Genomic DNA, 19,778 nt, shown 5'->3' on the forward strand with positions numbered 1-19,778 from the left:
TCCAGCGGCCCTGCCCCGTCGGCCCCGCCCGGGCGAGCGCGATTTGCGAAATGGAGAGGGCTCGGCTCCAAGCTTTTGTGCTTCTAAAAGCAACGCCTGCACAAAGGACCCTGCACTCCAGCAGCTCCCGTGCTGCGGCTTTGCTGGATCAGGCGGCCGATAGTAAAATAAGCTGGGATTTCGGCTTTTTCTGCAGTCTACCACCAGTTTTGCTGACCCACATGCCAAAGCCGGTAAGCGGGAAACACCCAGGAAGAAACGACTTGCTTACAGTAGTTCTTCCACCACGGCCTTAGCCTTGACATCATACAATCACAGTAGCAACGAAACGTTTTTCTTCCCTCTATAAAGCACAAGGAAAGGAATATTTTCTAAACTTTTCAGTAGATACCCAAGGTATGAATAGCACACAATTTTGAGCAACATGTTCTGTTACAGCATTACAAAAAAGCCAAGAGCTCCGAACCACACTGCAAATCATTTCTATATTGACTTTACTGGCACAAATGAAAAATAAAGAACTAATCATGGGAATATCCAGGCATTTCTGAGCAACGACAAACTCCTTGACTACATCTGTATTTGAGCATAATAACTAAGAGCAACTGTAAAAAGCCAAACCCTCATGTTGGTGGGCCTTTTCCTATTGTATATTAATATGTACTACAAAATTCACAGGCACTTTCTGAACATAAGCAAAGGCTGGGGAGACGCTGCAGAGCCAACAGACTGGCAGCTTGACAGGTAACCTGCAGAGCTGCCTGCACACCTTCTTCGCACAACTGAGCAGTTCCACTTCTTCAGGCAACAAGAGAAAAGTGAAAACCATCTGCAAGGCACTGATTAAGCAGAGCAAAAGCTCATGTGACAGTCTGAGCCGTGACTGCTGTGCTTACACAAGTCATACACCCATCTTCCCCTTTGTACTTCAGCAAGTACTCCAGAAATAACTGGTGTACCATTCCCCTTTACTAGCTCCTTATGGCATTACAGTCCATACCACAGGGGCACTTCAACAGTTAGGAAAAACCCTTAAAAAACTAAAGCAAGTGCCACCCTCCCATGCAGCTGATAGATACATGGTCTTCGATCCTGGAAGCGACCTGATCACTCCCTTCCCCCTCCTCATTATGCATAATGCCACACGTGCCAAGTGACACGGCTCCCCATTGGCTTAGCTTGAAAGAGTAATGAATTCAGCCAGGCATGCCAAGATTGAACTATGGTGCTGAAGAGCGTGAGCACTTCAGGCCAGAGGACACCTACAGCTTTTCCCTCCCAGAGAAATTTAATATCCTATAAATTAGGTCAATCGGTTCTATTTTGGTCAGTTAACTGAAATAAGACAGATGCTCAAGTGAAGAATTCAATGTATATTTATTATTCACAGTTAATTACTATCTACCAAATGCTGCTGCAGAGTTAAAGGATTAAGTACATAGGCCTTTTTTATTTAAACACTGATTTTTTTTTTTTTTAATATATATACACACACAAGACATATGTCTGCAAGGCTGCATGATATACACCAATTCCAAAATAAGGAAACAATCAAATGGTCCAGGTGTAGAATGCCATAGATTCCTTTTCCAATCACTTTACAAAGAAGGAAGAGAGTGAGTGATAGCTAGCAAGGAGAGGGGGAGAAAGTAATACTCTACAGGATAGCTCTCTCTTTCATCTGCTGGAAGATTAAAGTGTAAGGCAGAGTCCATCTCAGGAATAAAACATTTGTAACACTTATTACAAAAAAAGGCACCCTCCAACAAAAGATTTCCCGCGCTTAGGCAGGGTGGGAGGAGATCTCCGCTGCAGTTTTTGGATTCGTTGGTGGGGTGAAGGGATCCAGCCAAACGGCCACCAAAAGGAAAAATAATGCAACTGAAGATTGGCACAGAGAGCGGTGCAGCTTGATTGCTTTCCTTTCCATCCAATTTAACGTCACACTGCTCTGGTGGAGGAGCAAATGGCCACAATAAATGCCATTATGGGGTGGGGTGGGGATTACAGTCATCACACAGCCTGCTGTGAATGGGGAGCGGGGTTGGGGGAATCTACTTCAACAGTAACACTGACCTGAGGAGGGAGGAGAAACTGGAGAACAGTGATGCCAACCCCACTTTTAAAGAGCAACACGACTGCAAATATTCCCTATCCAAGCCAAAGAGACAGGCTGATTACATGCATCACGTAGAAACATTCACTAATAGCATAAAGTTCTTTCAAGCACTATTTCTTGAGGTTTCTCTGCATTATAAAGTTTTCCATCAAAGGAATGTACATTTTATAGGACATCTCAGGGCTATTATTTCTCAAATTCCCCCCTTAACCCTCCCTCCCCAAAATATTCTTCCTCATTTTCCCTGGTCATAACTTCCCCCTTTCTCTTACTTCTTTTGAGGCTCCTGGTTGCAGCTCCCCACTTCTGAGCAGCCTAAGCTGCCACTTGAATGCCTTGATTTTTTTTTTCCTTGGAATAAGGAAAGTTGAACAGTAAGACAAATCTTAAGATTAAAGCTCCATCTCTGTAGATTTTTCTCAAATGTCCATTGATAAAACCAGCCTCCTTTACAACCTTCCCCCAAAAGTATTTATTTACACATAGGCAGAAAAAAACCCTCTGAAAAGCTCTGGACTGTCCTTTTAACTTAAAAAATAATAAAAAAGAAAATAAGGGAAAGGCACTATGGAAAAAAGTACAGAATGTGCTCAACCGTACACCTTTAAGAAAAAACAAAAAAGCTGTCAGCACAGCATTAACAGACTTCAGTTGTACATTGGAGTTTCTCAAAGCAGCTGTGACTCAAAAGAAAAAAAAACAACCAAAAAACAAAACAAAAAAGCCACACAACTCTTCTCCCTTCCCCCGCTTGGAAGCTGCTGAGCTTCATAAGAAAGTGCCAAAGGAGAAGAGACAATAAAAATTAGATTAACACCTCATCTTTCCCAGGCAAGAAGAGCTGAATGTTGAAGGCAAAAGCAGAGACTGATGATTTTTGTTTTTTTTTTAAAGGCAGGACTGTGGATTTGGTTCTTCTCTCATGTCCCTTCATGTCAAATGAAGACCGTTTGCAGAGAGAGAAAATACCAGCAGAGTTTCTCCCTTTTCCTTTAACTGCATGGCTAGGACTTTATATGGCATTAAAACTTCATGCACTGATGGACAGAGGAGGAGGGGGAAACAAGAGTGAATGAAAGGGGGTAACCCAGGAGCAGCTGAGGAAATCTGTTATTTTCATTTTTTTCTCTTTTTTTTTTTTTTTTTTTAAGATAAGTTTTGGTGTGTAAGTTGAACTCTTCCCCCCCCCCGCCACCCCTGAAAGTCCGTACTGAGTGAAGGAGGATCACCTCACAGTGAAAGGTGAATCAGGTTTTATCGCCGTGTGATTTTAGGTCACTGGCTGCAGTTAGGCTCTGTATGTGTATTTACTGTTTCTCTGGTTTCTTTAAATAATCTCTAATATTTATCTCTAGATGTTCCGGTTCACTGGGGTCACATAGTTGCGTGGAAACATGCCCGTCTGTCCATGGCAGGCTCCCTTCCACCAGTTGGGGTCAGAATTGTCAAGGACTTGGATAAAGTCTCCACGGCGGAAGCCCAGCTCTCCTTCCTCCTGGGGATCAAAATCAAACAGGGCCTGAACGTATGTTGGTTGCTGAAAGGGGAAAGAAAAAGATACGCGAAGTGAGAATCATCCACAGCACTCGAGACATCTGCTCCCTCAGGCAGGAGCTTAACTTACACCAGAATTTAACAATGAACACTTGGGCTGTTTCATTTCCCTGCAAGCCAGCTTCCAACATGTGTAACAAGATGCTTGAACAGGAAAGCATAGTCTATAGAAGACTAGAAAAAAGTCAAGTTTCTGTGAAAGAGCCAAAATAAAGATAGCAGATGATTCAGATGTTTTCCTAGTATTTTCCAGTCTTCATGACCTACTGCAAATCTGTACTCTATTGCAATACAACGGCCTTTTTACTTATTCATCCTGTTTTCACCAGCTGACAGCATGAATGTTACTAATCTACCTAATACTGTGATACACAAAGTTCCCCCTAAAAACTGGATGTTGGCATTTTACACATTTTCCTTAAAACTCTCCAGTATCAAAAAATTCTGTCGCAGAGCATTTTGCCTGGCCAGCAAATGCTTCCATTCTTATGGAAAAGCTAACAATTTAAAATGCATTTGCATTCTTAAAATCATGAGGCTAGGAAGCACGATATCTTCGTGCTTGTCATTTTCAGCCAGCTGTTTTCTCATCCTCTGTTTATCACTGACCCAACAGTGCAGAGCCAGATATTAATTCAGATAAACTGTGGCAAAGGGTGCCCGTGGCACCTGGAGAGCAGTACGAGTTCCACACCCCTTGTCTTCAAGCTAGAACTAGAGTGTTGCACCTGGAGGCAAAAGGGATTTATCCAAAATCAACAAAAGATCCAGTTACATCCAACATATTTTGATTGCCCTGGGAAGTGGATCAAAACAAAGAGCTAGGTATACTCAAGCTCCTCTGCCGGCACTTAGCAGAGGTTTCTCTTAAGATTGGCTAGACCCAAACCAGCAGGCTAGATAAGTTCCATATGCCACTACCTGTAACCATCTCTTCAGGAAAGACCAGTACCAAAGCTTCACTGGCTATGGAGGGGTACAGTTCTGGCTATGAACCAGTACAAGTAGAACTATCCTTTCCTACTATGTCCTAAAACAGGAGTAAACCCATTTTTAAATCACAGGAATCAAAGACCTTCCTGCAACAGTATCCATAAACATTAAGACAAGCCAAGTGTTCAAGCAGCAACAATAACACCTTTCCAGAACTGAAGGGGCGATTAGGAGTTGGCAGTTCGGCTTTGCACAAACATCCAGCTTATTTCCTAGTATAATTCTGGCTGTGGGATATAAAGATATGCTTCCACAGACAAGAAAAATGTCAGTCAGCTTCTCTCCATCCCTACTCATTTACTCTAAGATGCAATTGCTCTTCAGACTGCGGATTCAATAGTCTGAAAAGTACACTCTATGAGGATGCTTCTCTTACCTGTGGCACCTGTTCAATGTCCCGGAGAAATATTTGCTGGTTCCTGGAGACAGATGTGGATCTGTGATAATCTACCAGCTCGTTCAAAGAACTGAACTTCACCACCCAGAGGAAATACTTGCCAGCCCCATCTCTAAGCACCTTGAAGTGCTGCACATCATTTCCAAACCTGTGCAGAAAGAATGAAGAACAAAAAAAGCACATTATTAGTCACTGAGTACTCCTCTTCTGGGATCCTCAGCACAGAGTTTGGAACAAAAAGGTCCTTCAGGGCACAGTGAAAACTCTCAATAACACCGATAATATAGACACCAATTGGTTGCTGTAAAATGTCTGAAAACCACTTGTCAATTCTATTTTACAGAAATCAGTGATCAGAGAGATAGAATCCAAATACTGAATTTATTTCGAAAAAAATCCTCCAAGCTTCACATGTGCTTTTCTTATAATAGGACTTCAGTTTAAAATTAGCTCTTCAAACCACTCTGAATTTGCAGAAGTTTGAGGTCTTTTCATAAAGGATTTCTGGTGTCACAACACTCTTTATCCTGGATGACATGCAGTATTTCAGCTTTTTATTTTACACTACATTGCCACATAGCTGGCATCCAGTACATGTACTTTTTGACTTATGTATGCAATCACTTGAGTCGCTGAAGACAGTGCACAGAGTACCTCAGACACATACCATGGACTTCGCAGTACAAGTGCAAGGTCACATTAAAGTAGCTGCACCATGGTGCCTTCAGCTCCACATTCCCAAATACAAGACTTCGAAGTCAAACAGTACAAGCACTTTGGTTTAGCTCTTCAGCACAGCAATTTCTGAAGAGCTAACAAGCCAATTTAGGTTTGTGCTACTCTTGCTATAGTCCTGTACTTTTCACCGTCTCATTCCCTCCCTCACACAGCACCACTGGGTGTGTGTGATAATGCAATACACAAGCACCAGTCCCATTATAGGTAAACTGCTGGGAAAACACTGCCACAGGGAGGGTAGGATTGTCTCTTTTGGCAGCCAGTCTGGACTTACACAAAAGACTGTCTTGCAAAACAAAAGGATCTCCCTGGTCCTTCAAAAACAAAGAACAGAAAATCCTCGAAAGGTGATGCTGCACATGGAACGCAGCAACTCCAATTCCGTGTTAACAGTTCTTTCTGACAAATGATGGCATTCAGCTGAAGCTACTTTTCCAAAAATTTTACTCTGAATAAAGGGGAACTCCAAAGAGTCCATCGGGATTTTCCAGACGAATGGCACATCAGTATTTTTCCTTCAGTCTAAAACACTGAAAACAAGAGACAACTGTTCTCCACTTAGCATGCACAGCTTCTATACATTGGCTGAAAACATAGATGCTATCTTGGCTACAAAGCTAACGTGAAACAACACACAACACTGCCTCTTCCTCAACCTGAGAGCTTCTCACCATTTCAAATCCTGCAGATCACTGTTTAAGAAAAAGACTTTTCCAAATTAAACAAAGGGGAAGGGGGAATCAACCGAGACATTACCACCAGATGGCAACACTAACCTAAAAGGCAGGCAGAGCTATGCTATTATAACTTTATGTTTCTTAAAGGAATGCACTTTCTGGAATGAAGCTTCCATTCATATCTAGTATTCCAGCTCAGCTGATTGTATCCAAGACAGAAATATAAACATCTCTTAAAATCAGTGGCTTTAATCCAGTTTGTTGGTGTGACTCAGTGCTGCTGTACAGGAGGACAAAAATTTGGTTACAGACCAAAGATGACCAGAAAACAAAAATCCTGCCGAGACAGATCACTGATAGCCACAGAAAACAGAGAAAACTAGGAATCATGAAGATATTGTTAGGATTCTAAAGAAAATCTTGTTCATTCCTGGTAGGAAAGGGGAAGATTACAGAACATAAAGAAAAAGGCAAAAATCAACTTCTGAGGACATAATCCCTCCCACCCCAACCCACATTAAATTACATCACATACCCTTTCAGCTTTCTAATACCTCTATTGTACAGTGAATTCAGATGCACAAGATAGGTAGCATGGTATTTGTGGGCCATGGCTAGCTAGCAGGAACTCCTGCCGGTTAACAGCCAGTACTTCTAGTAAGGTTATTCAAGGATGAGAACTGCTCCTCCTCACTTCACTGTTACTACACCAAGTTTCTCTACGAACATGGAATGCAGTTGTGAGAGATGGAAGAGGCCTCTGTTTTCACAGCTTCATGTCCCAATGCTAGACAACATGAATATCCCCAAAGCATGTGCCAAGCAGACATGAAAAACATATTTGGAAGTGTACTACACAAAGAGAAAAGGTAGAGTAATAACTTGTACTGCAGAAGAGGAATGAAGGAGGATGGGAGAGAACATGTACACACTGGGCATTTTGTGGCTGTAAGGACGAGGAATGGGATCCACAAACAAACCAACAGATAGTGCCTGAGACTACATGAGCCAGACAGTGACATGCCACCAGGTCAGCCCTGTAGGCTCATTACAAACCACAGCATATATATTTGTTCTATTAAAGAGGGAATAAATAAGTATCACTAGAAGAACAGGAATGTTATAGGGCATCTGGAAGATTATTCCTGCTCCTCAGCATTGACAATCACCTGTCCTTTCCCCATGAGTCCAAATGAGCAGTAGATGGCCCGATTACCACGATTGCTTCTGGGCATTACTTACTTGACTGAGAGGGAGAAGTCGCCAGGAGCACTCTCACTCTCCCTGATGAGGAAGGCACCATCGTGTCTCTGTTTGCCTAACATCTCTTCAGCCTTCGCTCGGGGAATCTTTCCAAAAAACCACCTGTGGAGTGAGGAAAAGAAAACAATAGGGAAAGTTAAGAATTTTAATCCTTTCACAGAAGAGCCAGACGTAGAAATTCATGCAGAGATGAAATGACTCCTAACAGAAATAACTACACTGCACACCTCACTGCCACTCCAATACAGGCTACTGAACCATGTGGTTTTTCACAATGTTTCATCCTGGCAATGAAGCAACCGTGACTTGATAAGCAGGTGCTTGCAATAGCCCTATTTCACCCAATTTAGCAAAGCAGAGATGTGCTAAGACTGAAATCCTCAAATTACAGGATTTATTTTCAGAGGTGGAAAAAACCCTGTTCAAAATTTAATGCATTATTCACACTGTTTTGCACCCTATTGTATTTACAGTTTAGCATGTAAAACACCACAATGAGAACCTAATGTACACAATTGCTTCACAGCAAAGTCCTGCTTTGTGAGACTAAGATGACTACCTTGGGAACTGGCTACAACCTTGGACAGTTAAAATGTCTACTGTGGTCTGCACTGGTATCTTAGTAATCAGGCCGCATAACCTGAAGTCAAACAGATTAAATGCCTAGCTCAAGCAAGAAACTAAAGTCCTTTCCTCTATCACTAAGGAATAAAGTCTCATGTCTCTACATGCAAAGTTTTAATTGTCCAAACTGTATGATGCCATCAACTCGGAGACACAAAGAAGTCCCGCACTGGTGGCTGGTCACTACTGAACTTCCCTATGATATAGCAGCATTTATTTCACTATTAGTACCCAAAGATAATCAGTGGGGAGTAATTACACAGTCTCCTTTATTACTTATGCCTCCTAAGGAGAAGCCACCCATGCCTTAGTCATGATTTGCAGGAGCAGGCAATATAGAAAATTTAAGTTATTAAGGATTAAACAGAAACATCACTATTTTTGCGGGTAGGAATCTAAAAAAGTGTAGTATTTGCAAAATGCAAGGGAAACACTGGGAGTTCACTCACAGGTTTCTCTTCAGAAACATCACAGCTCTAGAAACAAGATCCTGTCTATGGACTGACCTATCCTGCACAAGTGGAAAGTGCGTTTTGTATCAAAAACAATTTCTAGTCTCTTTTAGATCAGGTGGTAAGACACGACTACTTCAGCAGAGAAAATGAGTAGCTTCATTCAGCAGCTGGTTGTTCCTGCAGCCCAGAGTCCAATCTTTCTGACCCCTACCAGAGCACTGTGGTCAAAGACAGGTATCGTGTCAGAAAGCTAAGGCAGGTGACAGGAGTGGAGTTACATGCAGACCAAGTGAGAAAAGTTCCCTCAAGGTCTCTCTGCTTCATTGCGGAGGAGTGCTGAGCTAGGCATGCAATTCTGTTCTAGGAAAGATGCTGATAATACTTGTTTCAGTAGCCTATTTTCTTGCTTTCTCCTGCAGTCGGGACAATCTAGCAGCTTTCACATAAGCAGTCACATGAAATAGCTGCACCATCAAGCCACATCTGAAATTCTTGACAGCTGCACAGAAGTCAAAGCCACAGGCTGACCACCTCCATGACACCAAGGAAACCTACCTCAGGCAACCAGATCATCAGCACTGACCAACAGCCCCTGGTCACCGGATTCTTACCCACATTTACATTTGCATTTCCAGACTAATCCAAGATTAAAGGCAAACAAGGGTTGAGTGCTAGGTCACATGGCGTGGGAAAAGCAGAACCATCTTCACAACCAAAAAGTACAGCTTTCAGTTCTGAGTAACAGATCACACAGGATAGAAGCACTTACCGCAGCCTATAACCATGCAGATAATTGACCTTAAAGGAGAACATTTAGTAACAAGAGCTCTACTCACAAAGTTTACTTTCTACACTGAAGGTTTTGGTGCAGCAAAAAGACAGAAGTTACAGAACTGTCCCTGAAACAGAGTTGTTCTTAAGAGAAGCTGAAGCTTTCATGAAATCACAAAGTCACCAGATCTCCCTCTCTAAGAAGAAGAGATCTCTAGAGGTGAAGGGGGACCCAATTACTTGATTACCAGACTCTTCAGTTACTGGCAGCCCTCGCTCCTCTCACTGGCTGTCTTCAGTATCTGCTCACCATAGGAGGCTACACAAAAACACATCCCTACATTATATCAAGGAAGATAAGTCCACAGATGTATTTCTACTATGTACAACATATTCAGTAAAACAACTCTAGGACATCCCCTTTGTACAAGGAGTATTCACTCCATTTAGCTATGCAGCTCCATCATGAAAAGCATTTTTGCACTGAAAATTATATATCTTGTTTACAAACTCAGTTTCCATGATCACCTAGACATGTTTTACTTGCTTGCAAGTCTTGTTGTGTACTTTTTATCCCCTGGAATGGAAAGGAAAGGCTTTCTCCCACAACCATCCTATTTCCAGGGACAGAGAACTTCATGGCATTTAGTACTTTCCTGGTGGTTTAGCAGCTGTGCTGCTTCTCTGTACCCGAGGTGGTGGCAGAGACAGCAGAAGGAACGTCTACCTATCTCTCACTGCACTCTGCTGCCTTCAAAAATCAACTGAGAGAAACCATTATGTGAAACTCCTTCAGAATACAAAGGTAGTATTTTGTGTCCTGGGCTTTTGGCACAATTGTCAGAAAGATAAGGAAGTCTTCAATTTTGCCTCTGCCACATGTTACATAAAGCAAGCTTTCCATTATGAGTTTAGGTATCTTACCATAGTTCTTGTTTACAAAGTGTTTTAATCCTGTTTAGTTCTCAAATATTTCTCAATTACTCACATGTAACTTGGAAATGAAAGCCTCATCTTAAAAAAAACAGAATACCTCACCCATCTCTGTAAAATAGAAGGAAAGCCTGAAAGAGCTCAACAGAACTGCTATAATCCTTCCTGAAGCCTCAGAAGTATACCCTATTTTTCCCCTAAATTTTACTGAATCACTACAAAAGTAGAAGTGTACAATTCAATTAAAGGAAGTAACACTTCCAAACAATATCAAATTCTTAAAGTTTTCTGCCAGCTGTTTCTAAGGCACTTTACATAGACTAAAAATCTTTCACAATTCTTGAACTCCCTTGCAGTTTTGTAACTTCACTACCACTTTTGCCATTCAGAGTAAAAGGACCTTGAATTCTAAATATAAAAAAGATGAAAAGAAAACCCCATAGATGAAAGAAACAAAGAAAGTTATTTTGAAGGACTAGCGTCTACTTAAGAACACACTTGTAAAGCATCAGAAGTATTGTGCACATATGAATCTTTGCTACAGAATGACTGAAAAAATTAACAAAAATCACAGCATGTCCAAGAGAACTAGGCCAAAGAAACTGACCACAACATTCCCACAGCTTCCCTGCTGAAGGGCTAAGCTTGATAACGCTTGTCTTCAACTAGCTTTGTAACGTAGGTGAAACTCATCCAGTCAGCACTGCAAAGCCAAATCCAGGCATTACCACTGATGCTGCACAGTTAGAAGGAGATGCACTGATTGGTACAACACGAAGTTCATATTGTGTTCAGGTTCATTTCAGTTGGCAGTTTGGCAATTCTTTTGGCTTTACTTCCCACAACCACTCAGCTTGGCTGATTTCCTCCACATCAGTTACAATACTGCGAAGACTTCAGCAATATCTTCAAGAAAAGCTGATTACAAGCATAAACACTTGATACACATGCACCATGAGTCTGATCCAGGCTGTTTCATAAACGGCAAATTCTTCCCCTGCCTCCTTAAAGAGAGAAAGGTAGTCCTGCTACTGAACTGCACTGTTGTGCCTTCACAGGAAGCCTCCCTGCCCAGAGTTTCCTGCAGCTCTTCTCTGAGTATCATGCCTGTATCTACTTACATCTTTGCTTTGTTAATTGATGTGGCAATTCGGATTAACCCTTCAGAACCCAGGTGACTCAGCTGGTGACTGAGAGGCACCACATTTTCCTTTCAGCTTCATTTGCTAGTAGTTGCAAAGCAAACTGGAAGATTTGCAAAATACAAGCAAGAAAAAACACTGCATTTAAGACTAGCTACGGGGCTGGAGGATTTAAGTCTCAGATCCTAGGACAGGATTTAAAGCCATTTTCAGTTGCTTTCTTTCCAAATCCTCTTGAAAAGCTCTTGTGCCACCTTCCCACAACACAGTTTGATACCAGTCTGAGAAAAGGACCATTCTCTTTCTCATATCTCATCAGCTGTCTGTAATTTGCTTTTTGTATGACCTGCTGGACTACTTAGAGAGCTCTGCATTACAGCTAAGCTAACATTACACTATAAAAACTTTTGCATAATTTCCCAGGGTTGTTAATGCAGTAGTTAAGATTCCCAGCATTGCTGACACATGGAGCTAACTCCATCCAGCTGCCATCAGCAGTTTAAACATCTTCAGAAAAGGTCAAATTAACTATGCTTAAAAAGCACTACCAAATTCACCCACTTGCAGGCTCAGATATTGTTCATTACCCTTTGATATAAAAAATAAAAAACCTGACAGTTCTATCCCTCTAAAACAAAATACTATGGATGATTACAGAACAAACTGATCATCATCATCATCACAGGAGACATCACCGCAGTATAACTCAAATGCCTGCAAAACTGTTATGAGAAGACGTATGATTATTCAAATCAATGACAGAGAGAAATCGCAATGTACATTTGTCATCCCCAGTGGACTAGCATGATCAGGGTAAACTAGATGTGTTACTGCAGCAGACAAGGCTTTAAACAATTTCAGAATTTTCTTGTGCATCCTTGCTTCACTTCCCACTTGGCTGCACTAAAGCAGTATACCTCCTCTCCTTCTTGGGACACGGTCCCTCAAAAGCTTCCTTCTGCTATTTCAAAAAAGTCCTTAGAAAAATAATTCTTGATTGGATTTAATGTAATATCTTCATGATATAGTTACAGCCAACAATTAACAAATCAATCATCAGTTTTTGTGGGCAACTGAACCACTACAGCTCCTCGTAAAAACCCTGATTACAGGTTTTGCTGCTCCTTCCTAAACCTTTACTCCCCTTTGAATCTGTTACCCAGAGCTTGCTGTTTTCTTGTTCAGATGTTGAAGGATCTCAAAGGTTGGCAAAACCAGAGTTTAGTAGAAGACAACAGAAATACATGAACTGATACAAAGAAAAACCCAGTCATGAAACACTACTGTTTTCATATTCTTGATTCTTTATATCTAAGAGGAAACGTTCAAAGTAGTTACTCAAATACAGTTCTCTGGAGCTACAAGTCAATGCAACTATACTTGCATAAGAGTACACACTCTTTGAGGTTGGTCTGTTTTGCAGGGAAGGTGTTGGACCAGATGAATGTTAGAGGTCCTGTCCAACCTAAATTATTCTGTGATTCTATACTCAGGATGTGACATAGATGTATTAAGAGTTCAGCTCCAAATATCCTCAAATATTTTTCTGGTGAGCTCTGAATGCCACAATTTTTACTCTTATCTGCTACGCTAAGTAAAATAGAGAATCACCACAGGAACACAGTCACTTTTTTTCCTGGGGCAGTGGTGGTGACAATTCTCTACTAAAGCATTTTCTGCTGGTTTAGACCTGCTACCCCCAAGGTCAGTCTGTCTGACCCTACAGCAAAACACCAGAGCAACCACCAGAAAAGCTTCCAAAATATCCCGCTATATAGCCAGCTATGAAATGAGTTACAGTGCAGAACACTGCAAGTTGCAGCCAGAGATACAACTCAATAGCCATCCTTTATCTATCCAAAACATTTTGGTACCTGGTAAGGTACTCTTTGCGAAGTACAGCAAACCTCCCTTCTGTTTGAGAGGATGTGCAAAGTAAGATCAAGGGAGCCTATCACCAAAGCTCTACTTACGGATGTGGTTTCATTTCTATGTAGTTCTTGGGAATGAAGCCATCTTTTCCATTGAGTTCTGCCTTGTACCAATTTTGATCGCATTCTTCATTCAAAACCTGAAGGAAACACCAAAAAAAAAAAGCTTACCACATTTCAAGATACAGCAAAACTGATGAAGGTACTAGCTTATTCTTCCCATTCTTGTTTCAAAGACAGCTCTTCTAAGATGAACCTATAAAAAATGGTGCTAGTCATCCTGCTCCACTGCATCTCATGAGCTTTCAGAACTGTGGTAACAAAAAGCTGGACGAGTAATTTAAAATAGCCAAAGGATTTTAGTGCCAAAACCCCTTGCTTTAGTAAGAAAGTCACTGTAAGTCCACAGGTACTTTTAACAACATAAATAGACTGAGATCTGTGCCAAAGATTAAGTTGGTTGTCATCGCCAAAAAATTCTGTCCAAAATCTGCAAGCCAAGAAATTCTGATTCTTTATCACGTCTAATGATCACTTTTTTCTGAATTCAGCTGACAAACCTGATGCTTTCAGCATAAACATGATTTCATCCAGCTTTTCTGCATTTGCACTGGTTGCACACTGGATATGTTAAAGATTCTAGGCAACATCTATATTATAGAGAATTTTACAAAAAAACCTCCCTCATGACAACATTAGCACAGGCCCAGCTGCAGATACAACTGGCAGCTTCAGCTGGTTTTGCCCATACAAGTTAAAACCAGGTTAAATCGGATGGCAGAAACAGTGACTTGCCTGTTGAGCCTTTTTTATGTTAATAAAGCAAGTTAAACACATACAAACAGCAACTGTAGATGAACACAGTTTTTTTTTTAAAGGGATACTTTATTTTTTAAAGGGATACTTTTCTTACTGTAACTTTGTTCTAAAATGAATGAAAGATCAGTCACAAGAGAGGAGCCATGTGAATAGGTAGCTTTAAAAAGCACAAATTGATACTTCAGAGCATACTTGCTCTAAAAACTTCGCTGCTTTATTTTTCATTGAATTTCCGTCAACAGTACAGTGCAATAGGCCATCCTGATATGCTGACTGAAAGTAGTCTCTCGAATAAAGTAGTATTATGGTCTGTAAATAAAGCCATGCTATAGTTTGAAACTACCCCTCCTCAAAAATATTTTATTTGGTGTTGGAAGTAAACATTGCACAGAACCTGTCCCCCCCTTTAAAATTAAGCACCACAACAACACTTTTCCCCGAGCACTTTCATTCCTTCTCAGCTTTCTGATGTTCTTCTTTAATTTTGTGACAATGGCCAACAAAAAGCTGGATCAGAGTTGTTTGTTTGGTTTTTTTAATCTACTTAAAGCCTCAAGTCACAAAAGTATCACATGATTAGCATTGCCTGAATGCAGGAAGATGAGGAAATGCAAAGAGAAAGACAACATGAATGCAGATCCAGAGATCACTTACTACATACGCACACAGTTATGGTGAAGATATTCACCAAAAAAACAAACTCTTCATGAGCAATTATTGCTGTTTCTGACTTTTTTTTTTGCTATCTCACTATGTTTCTTTTTTGGAAGGGTGATGAGAGGAAATAAAAAAAAAAAAGGAAAAGCAGACAAGAATTTGCAAGTGAAGGCCTTAAAATTCTTACAGCTGATGGGAGTGCTTCAGAAAATTAAACTCTAAAGATCAATGTTTGCTGCCTTTCAAAAATACGTGACACATCAGCACCCTAATCTGCCTCACTGCTGACTGCTACATATAAAAGAGAAAAACCTCAACACCTACTGAAATGAAATCTGGTAAACCAAAACCAGAACAGAATCTGAATCTCCTCAGTGAATTACAGTGGGTAACAGTTACCTGCCTGTTCCTTAACTCCCAACTGAAGAAGCTGATGGTAGGATGTACATCCCCCAGGTGCCAGCACTTCCATTGGGGAACTAGCACAGTAGCAGGGCCACATCTACAGAACTTCACATGAGCAAAGATACGCACCTTTATGGCCCATTTCAGGATATTTTCAGTTGAAGAGACTAATTCTTAAAAGATCCTAAGTACTTTTATATGGATAAAAATATTCAAGCTATCTTTTGTGCAGTTACTACTGTGGGCTTCCATTTATTTATTTACAAGCACTGTTTTAGCATGCATTACAGTTCAGTCATTTAGCAAGGATAATATGACCACAGGTCATGAGCAGTTCAAGTGTGGCTCTGCTACAGGCTCTGAGGTAAAAGCTTGCACAAGGAGAGTTGACGCAGATCAGCTGATGTCTGCTGAATTGCCTTTAAGCAAGAAAACTGTGCACATCTCTCAACCACTGTACTGACTGCAAGACAGCATTCTATGCAGAAACTGATTCAACTCCAGAATATGAAATATAGGTAGATGACACCAGTAGGCAGCTCCAGGATACTGAGCAGGGAAGATGGAGATTAAAAACAGGTATGTAAAAAAGTGAATTGCATAGAGACTAGGGAGACAGAGGGCAGAGGCTGAAGCCCAGATCTATAACTCAGTCATGCAAAGATTTCGGCACATACCTTGAATGACCAGGAAGTTTGGTTGTTATATACATAAGCCGCCATCACTAGAGTCATTTACAATACAATAGAACACAAACATGACTCATTTTGATGTGATTTCTAATAAGTCAAATCTTATGCAATAGTGTGCGTTCCTTTATCAGAGATAGAACAGATCAAACCTTTGATAAGATTGTGTACTGCAAACTCATTTCATTACTGTCAGAGAGCAGTTAAGGGATATGGCAGTCTGTTCTTTTTCCAGGAATAAAAAAACCAGGTAAATGGTAACTTCATATGAAGGACAATACCACATATTTGCGCTTTTGGCAGTACGTATTAAAAATTATCAGAAATTCTAATGCCCAGATGTAAATTATTTTAATGAGTTTTATCTTGCTCTGAAGATACGCTAATAGATTTGGAGGAACCAAATCACATAGGGCTTGGGGTACTCATTAATGCTTGGCCTGAAGCCAAATGCCAGTGAGGGGGCATTGCTGAAGCACACATTAAGCTTTGCGACCGGAAAAAAATAGCTGGATAAAAGGCATAGTAAGCTGAACTGCCTACACATATGCATATACAACCTGTTCAGGGGACTTCTGCTGTAATAATGAATCCTCCACAGCTCCCCCCCTTCAGTAGCTTTGTTTGCTCCAAGGACTTTTTCCTGCTTCACACCCAGACTGATGTATCTTCATAGCTGGTTGTCCTTTCTAGGATTATGTTAACTAGCTGTCACAGCTCCATTCATACCCTGGCAGACAGCCAAACTATTTGTGCCCTATATTATATACCAGAGAGCTTATACACACAGTCACCCTGTAAATACCCCTGTTCCCCTCTTTCCAGGTCTTTCAGTGTGCACTCTTCCAGAAGGCAACAGAACATACTGTTTTCTTTACAAAGCTCCATGTTCGCATATCATTTCAAGGGGAGTCACCTCCACAACAGATATCTACAAAATCATTTTTTCTGCCAGTGTCTCAAATAGACACCACTGGAGCTGCTCCCAATGCTTAGTCAAGCAAAAATGACTTGTACTGAAGTACCTCAAATTCAGGACAACTTTGCAGTCATGTGCACAAGGCTGGAATTCTGGTGGCTACTATGAAGTTATGTAGCTATTATTATGACAACTGCAGAATAGTCATGTAAAATTTCAGCTTTTAAAAAAAAAAAAAACCTTATGCCACTAAGATCCATTAATGAAATACAACTAAAAAGTAAGTCGGGAACACATGTAAGAACTCTCTGCACTGGTGATCCGGCTTAGACATTTACATCTGACATTGCTCTCTTTTCTTTTAAATCATAAACCCACTGAAATGAAAGAACTGACTTTAAGTAATTAAACCATTTTGCTGCAAAACATTTTAAGAAAAGCATTCAGTAAATCCACCTAACACATACCTCCAACTGGCATCCAAGTGATTTCCAGATAATAATTAAGATCAAAATTTATCATCTGGATACTTAAAAACCAGTGCTATGCGTCTAAGAAAAATATTCTTAACTGAACTATGGTAAGATTTTCCCTGACTTACCAAAGCTATAAAATTTAGTCTAAGTACTGCATGTGTCACTGAATTTTGCTTTGAAATTTTCCCCAAGTACAAATAAATACAGATAAATGAAGAAATAAAATGAAAGTTAAAGATTCACTGCTCCAAACTGAGACAGCCTTCAGAATCTGCAAACGTTTTAAAAGGTACAAACACTTGGTTATCTCAACAACTGTTAAAAACTGCTGCTCTTTGTATATGTCAAAACATAAAGCATTCCTTTGCAGCCAATCCCCTTGTCTGCTATAGATCTAATCAAGTCTATGCCAGAGTGACTCTTCCTTTCACACTGGGACATGTGTGCCTGAGAGGAGGAAGAAGGAGGATATTTTTAGCTGCTACATTTGAACACATACTGCCATGTGATGTCCTCAGTCTGTAGTCAGCCCTGTTTTACAGTAATAGTGGCTTAACTGCTGCCCGTCAGTTTCCTAGTTTGATAATAGATCTCTTATCAACAAAAGCCCATCTGTTCCCATGGAAATGGAGAAGAGGCACTGCTGAAGAGCTGCACAACAAGGCAGTTCCCAAGTTTTAGCTAGAACAGTTCACACACAGCAAGCATCCCCAGCCATTTTCAATTCCATACCTAGTGAATATTTCTAAGCACAGCTTTTCCACCCTTGTGAATTGTTGCACACCAGTCTTGATCCTCTCAAAACCAAACAACTTGCAGGAACACGCAGACACTAAACTGGAACATAACAAGCAGATCTGGCACTCAACTCTCAAGCTGACTCCCATATGCAAACATGAAACTAAGCATAAGGCCTCAAATGTACTTATGTGCTTGCAAATTTAGCCAAATTCATCAGAATGCTTGCATTTTGGAGAGACAAAACCCAAAAAACTTGTTCAGAGAGGGCTCTGAGTTTTGGCTGAACCTCCTTTTTTCCCTGAACCATAAGGTTTTGGGATTCTTGCTGTGCTAACTGAAACAGACAGTAACACAACTGCTCAAGCCCAACCTGTTAGCTGCCAATGTGGTTTTTCTTCTTGACGAAGTTGCGCTGACACTGCCACAAAGAAAACAATGCAGTATATTAAAAACACTCCCAAAGTCTCAGGAATTCAAGGAAAGAGCTCACAACACTCAAACTAGGGCAGGAATTAAAATTTAAAAAGTGAACAAATTACTCAAAGGCAGCAATGCTGCAACCGAATTTTTTAAGCCCGGAAATTACTCATCCCAGGGTGGAATGGTGGTTGAGGACGGTTCTCACCCTCCACAGAGGTGCTTTCACACAGCTTTTCATTTCAGAGAAAAATGGCTCCTTTTCTGCTCCAAGAAGAGAGGTATGAACTAGCTACAAAACCAGCAAGCACCCACTGCTTCAAGGGAAGCTACACCTGGATTTAACAGGTGTCTGAACAGGAAGCTCTTGCTGGGACTCAGGAAAAAAAGGAGAGTTTACCACCTGTGGAAGAAGGGGCAGGCAACTCAAGAAGAGTACAGGGATCTCATTAGGTAATGCAGAGAGGAAATGAGAAAGGCAAAAGCCCAGCTAGAACGCAATCTGGCAGCTGTCATTAGAGACAACAAAAAATGTTTTTACAAATACATTAATGAGAAAAAGAGAGCCAAGGAGAATCTCCATCCTTTACTGGATGCAGGGGGGAACATTGTCACTGAGGATGAGGAAAAGGCTGAGGTACTTAATGCCTTCTTTGCCTCAGTCTTTAATAGTCAGACCGGTTATCCTCAGGGTATTCAGCCCCCTGAGCTGGAAGACAGGGACGGCGAGCAGGATAAAGCCCCCATAATCCAAGAGGAAGCAATTAACGACCTGCTACGCCACCTGGATGCTCACAAGTCTATGGGGCCGGATGGGATCCACCTGAGAGTGCTGAGGGAGCTGGCAGAGGAGCTCGCCAAACCACTTTCCATCATCTATCAGCAGTCCTGGTTAACGGGGGAGGTCCCGGATGACTGGAGGCTTGCCAATGTGACACCCATCTACAAGAAGGGCCAGAAGGAGGATCTGGGGAACTACAGACCTGTCAGCCTGACCTTGGTGCCGGGGAAGATTATGAAGCGGTTCATCTTGAGGGCGCTCACAAGGCATGTGCGGG

General features: G+C 41.2%; 1 protein-coding gene across 1 annotated transcript in view; it reads right to left on the minus strand.

The window, feature by feature from the left end:
* Positions 1-1,361: 1,361 nt before the first annotated feature.
* Positions 1,362-19,778, minus strand: part of GRB2 (growth factor receptor-bound protein 2) — a 47,776-nt gene continuing 29,359 nt past the window's right edge. Inside the window, exons 2-5 of the mRNA XM_009323759.1 lie at positions 13,640-13,737; positions 7,721-7,843; positions 5,043-5,211; positions 1,362-3,656 (exon numbers count right to left, since the gene is read on the minus strand). Coding sequence (XP_009322034.1) covers positions 3,471-3,656; positions 5,043-5,211; positions 7,721-7,843; positions 13,640-13,737 — 576 coding nt within the window. The 3' untranslated portion in view covers positions 1,362-3,470. The remainder of the gene's footprint in view (positions 3,657-5,042; positions 5,212-7,720; positions 7,844-13,639; positions 13,738-19,778) is intronic.

Source organism: Pygoscelis adeliae, unplaced genomic scaffold (assembly GCF_000699105.1).
Source record: "Pygoscelis adeliae isolate BGI_AS28 unplaced genomic scaffold, ASM69910v1 Scaffold75, whole genome shotgun sequence".
NCBI lineage: Eukaryota > Metazoa > Chordata > Aves > Sphenisciformes > Spheniscidae > Pygoscelis > Pygoscelis adeliae.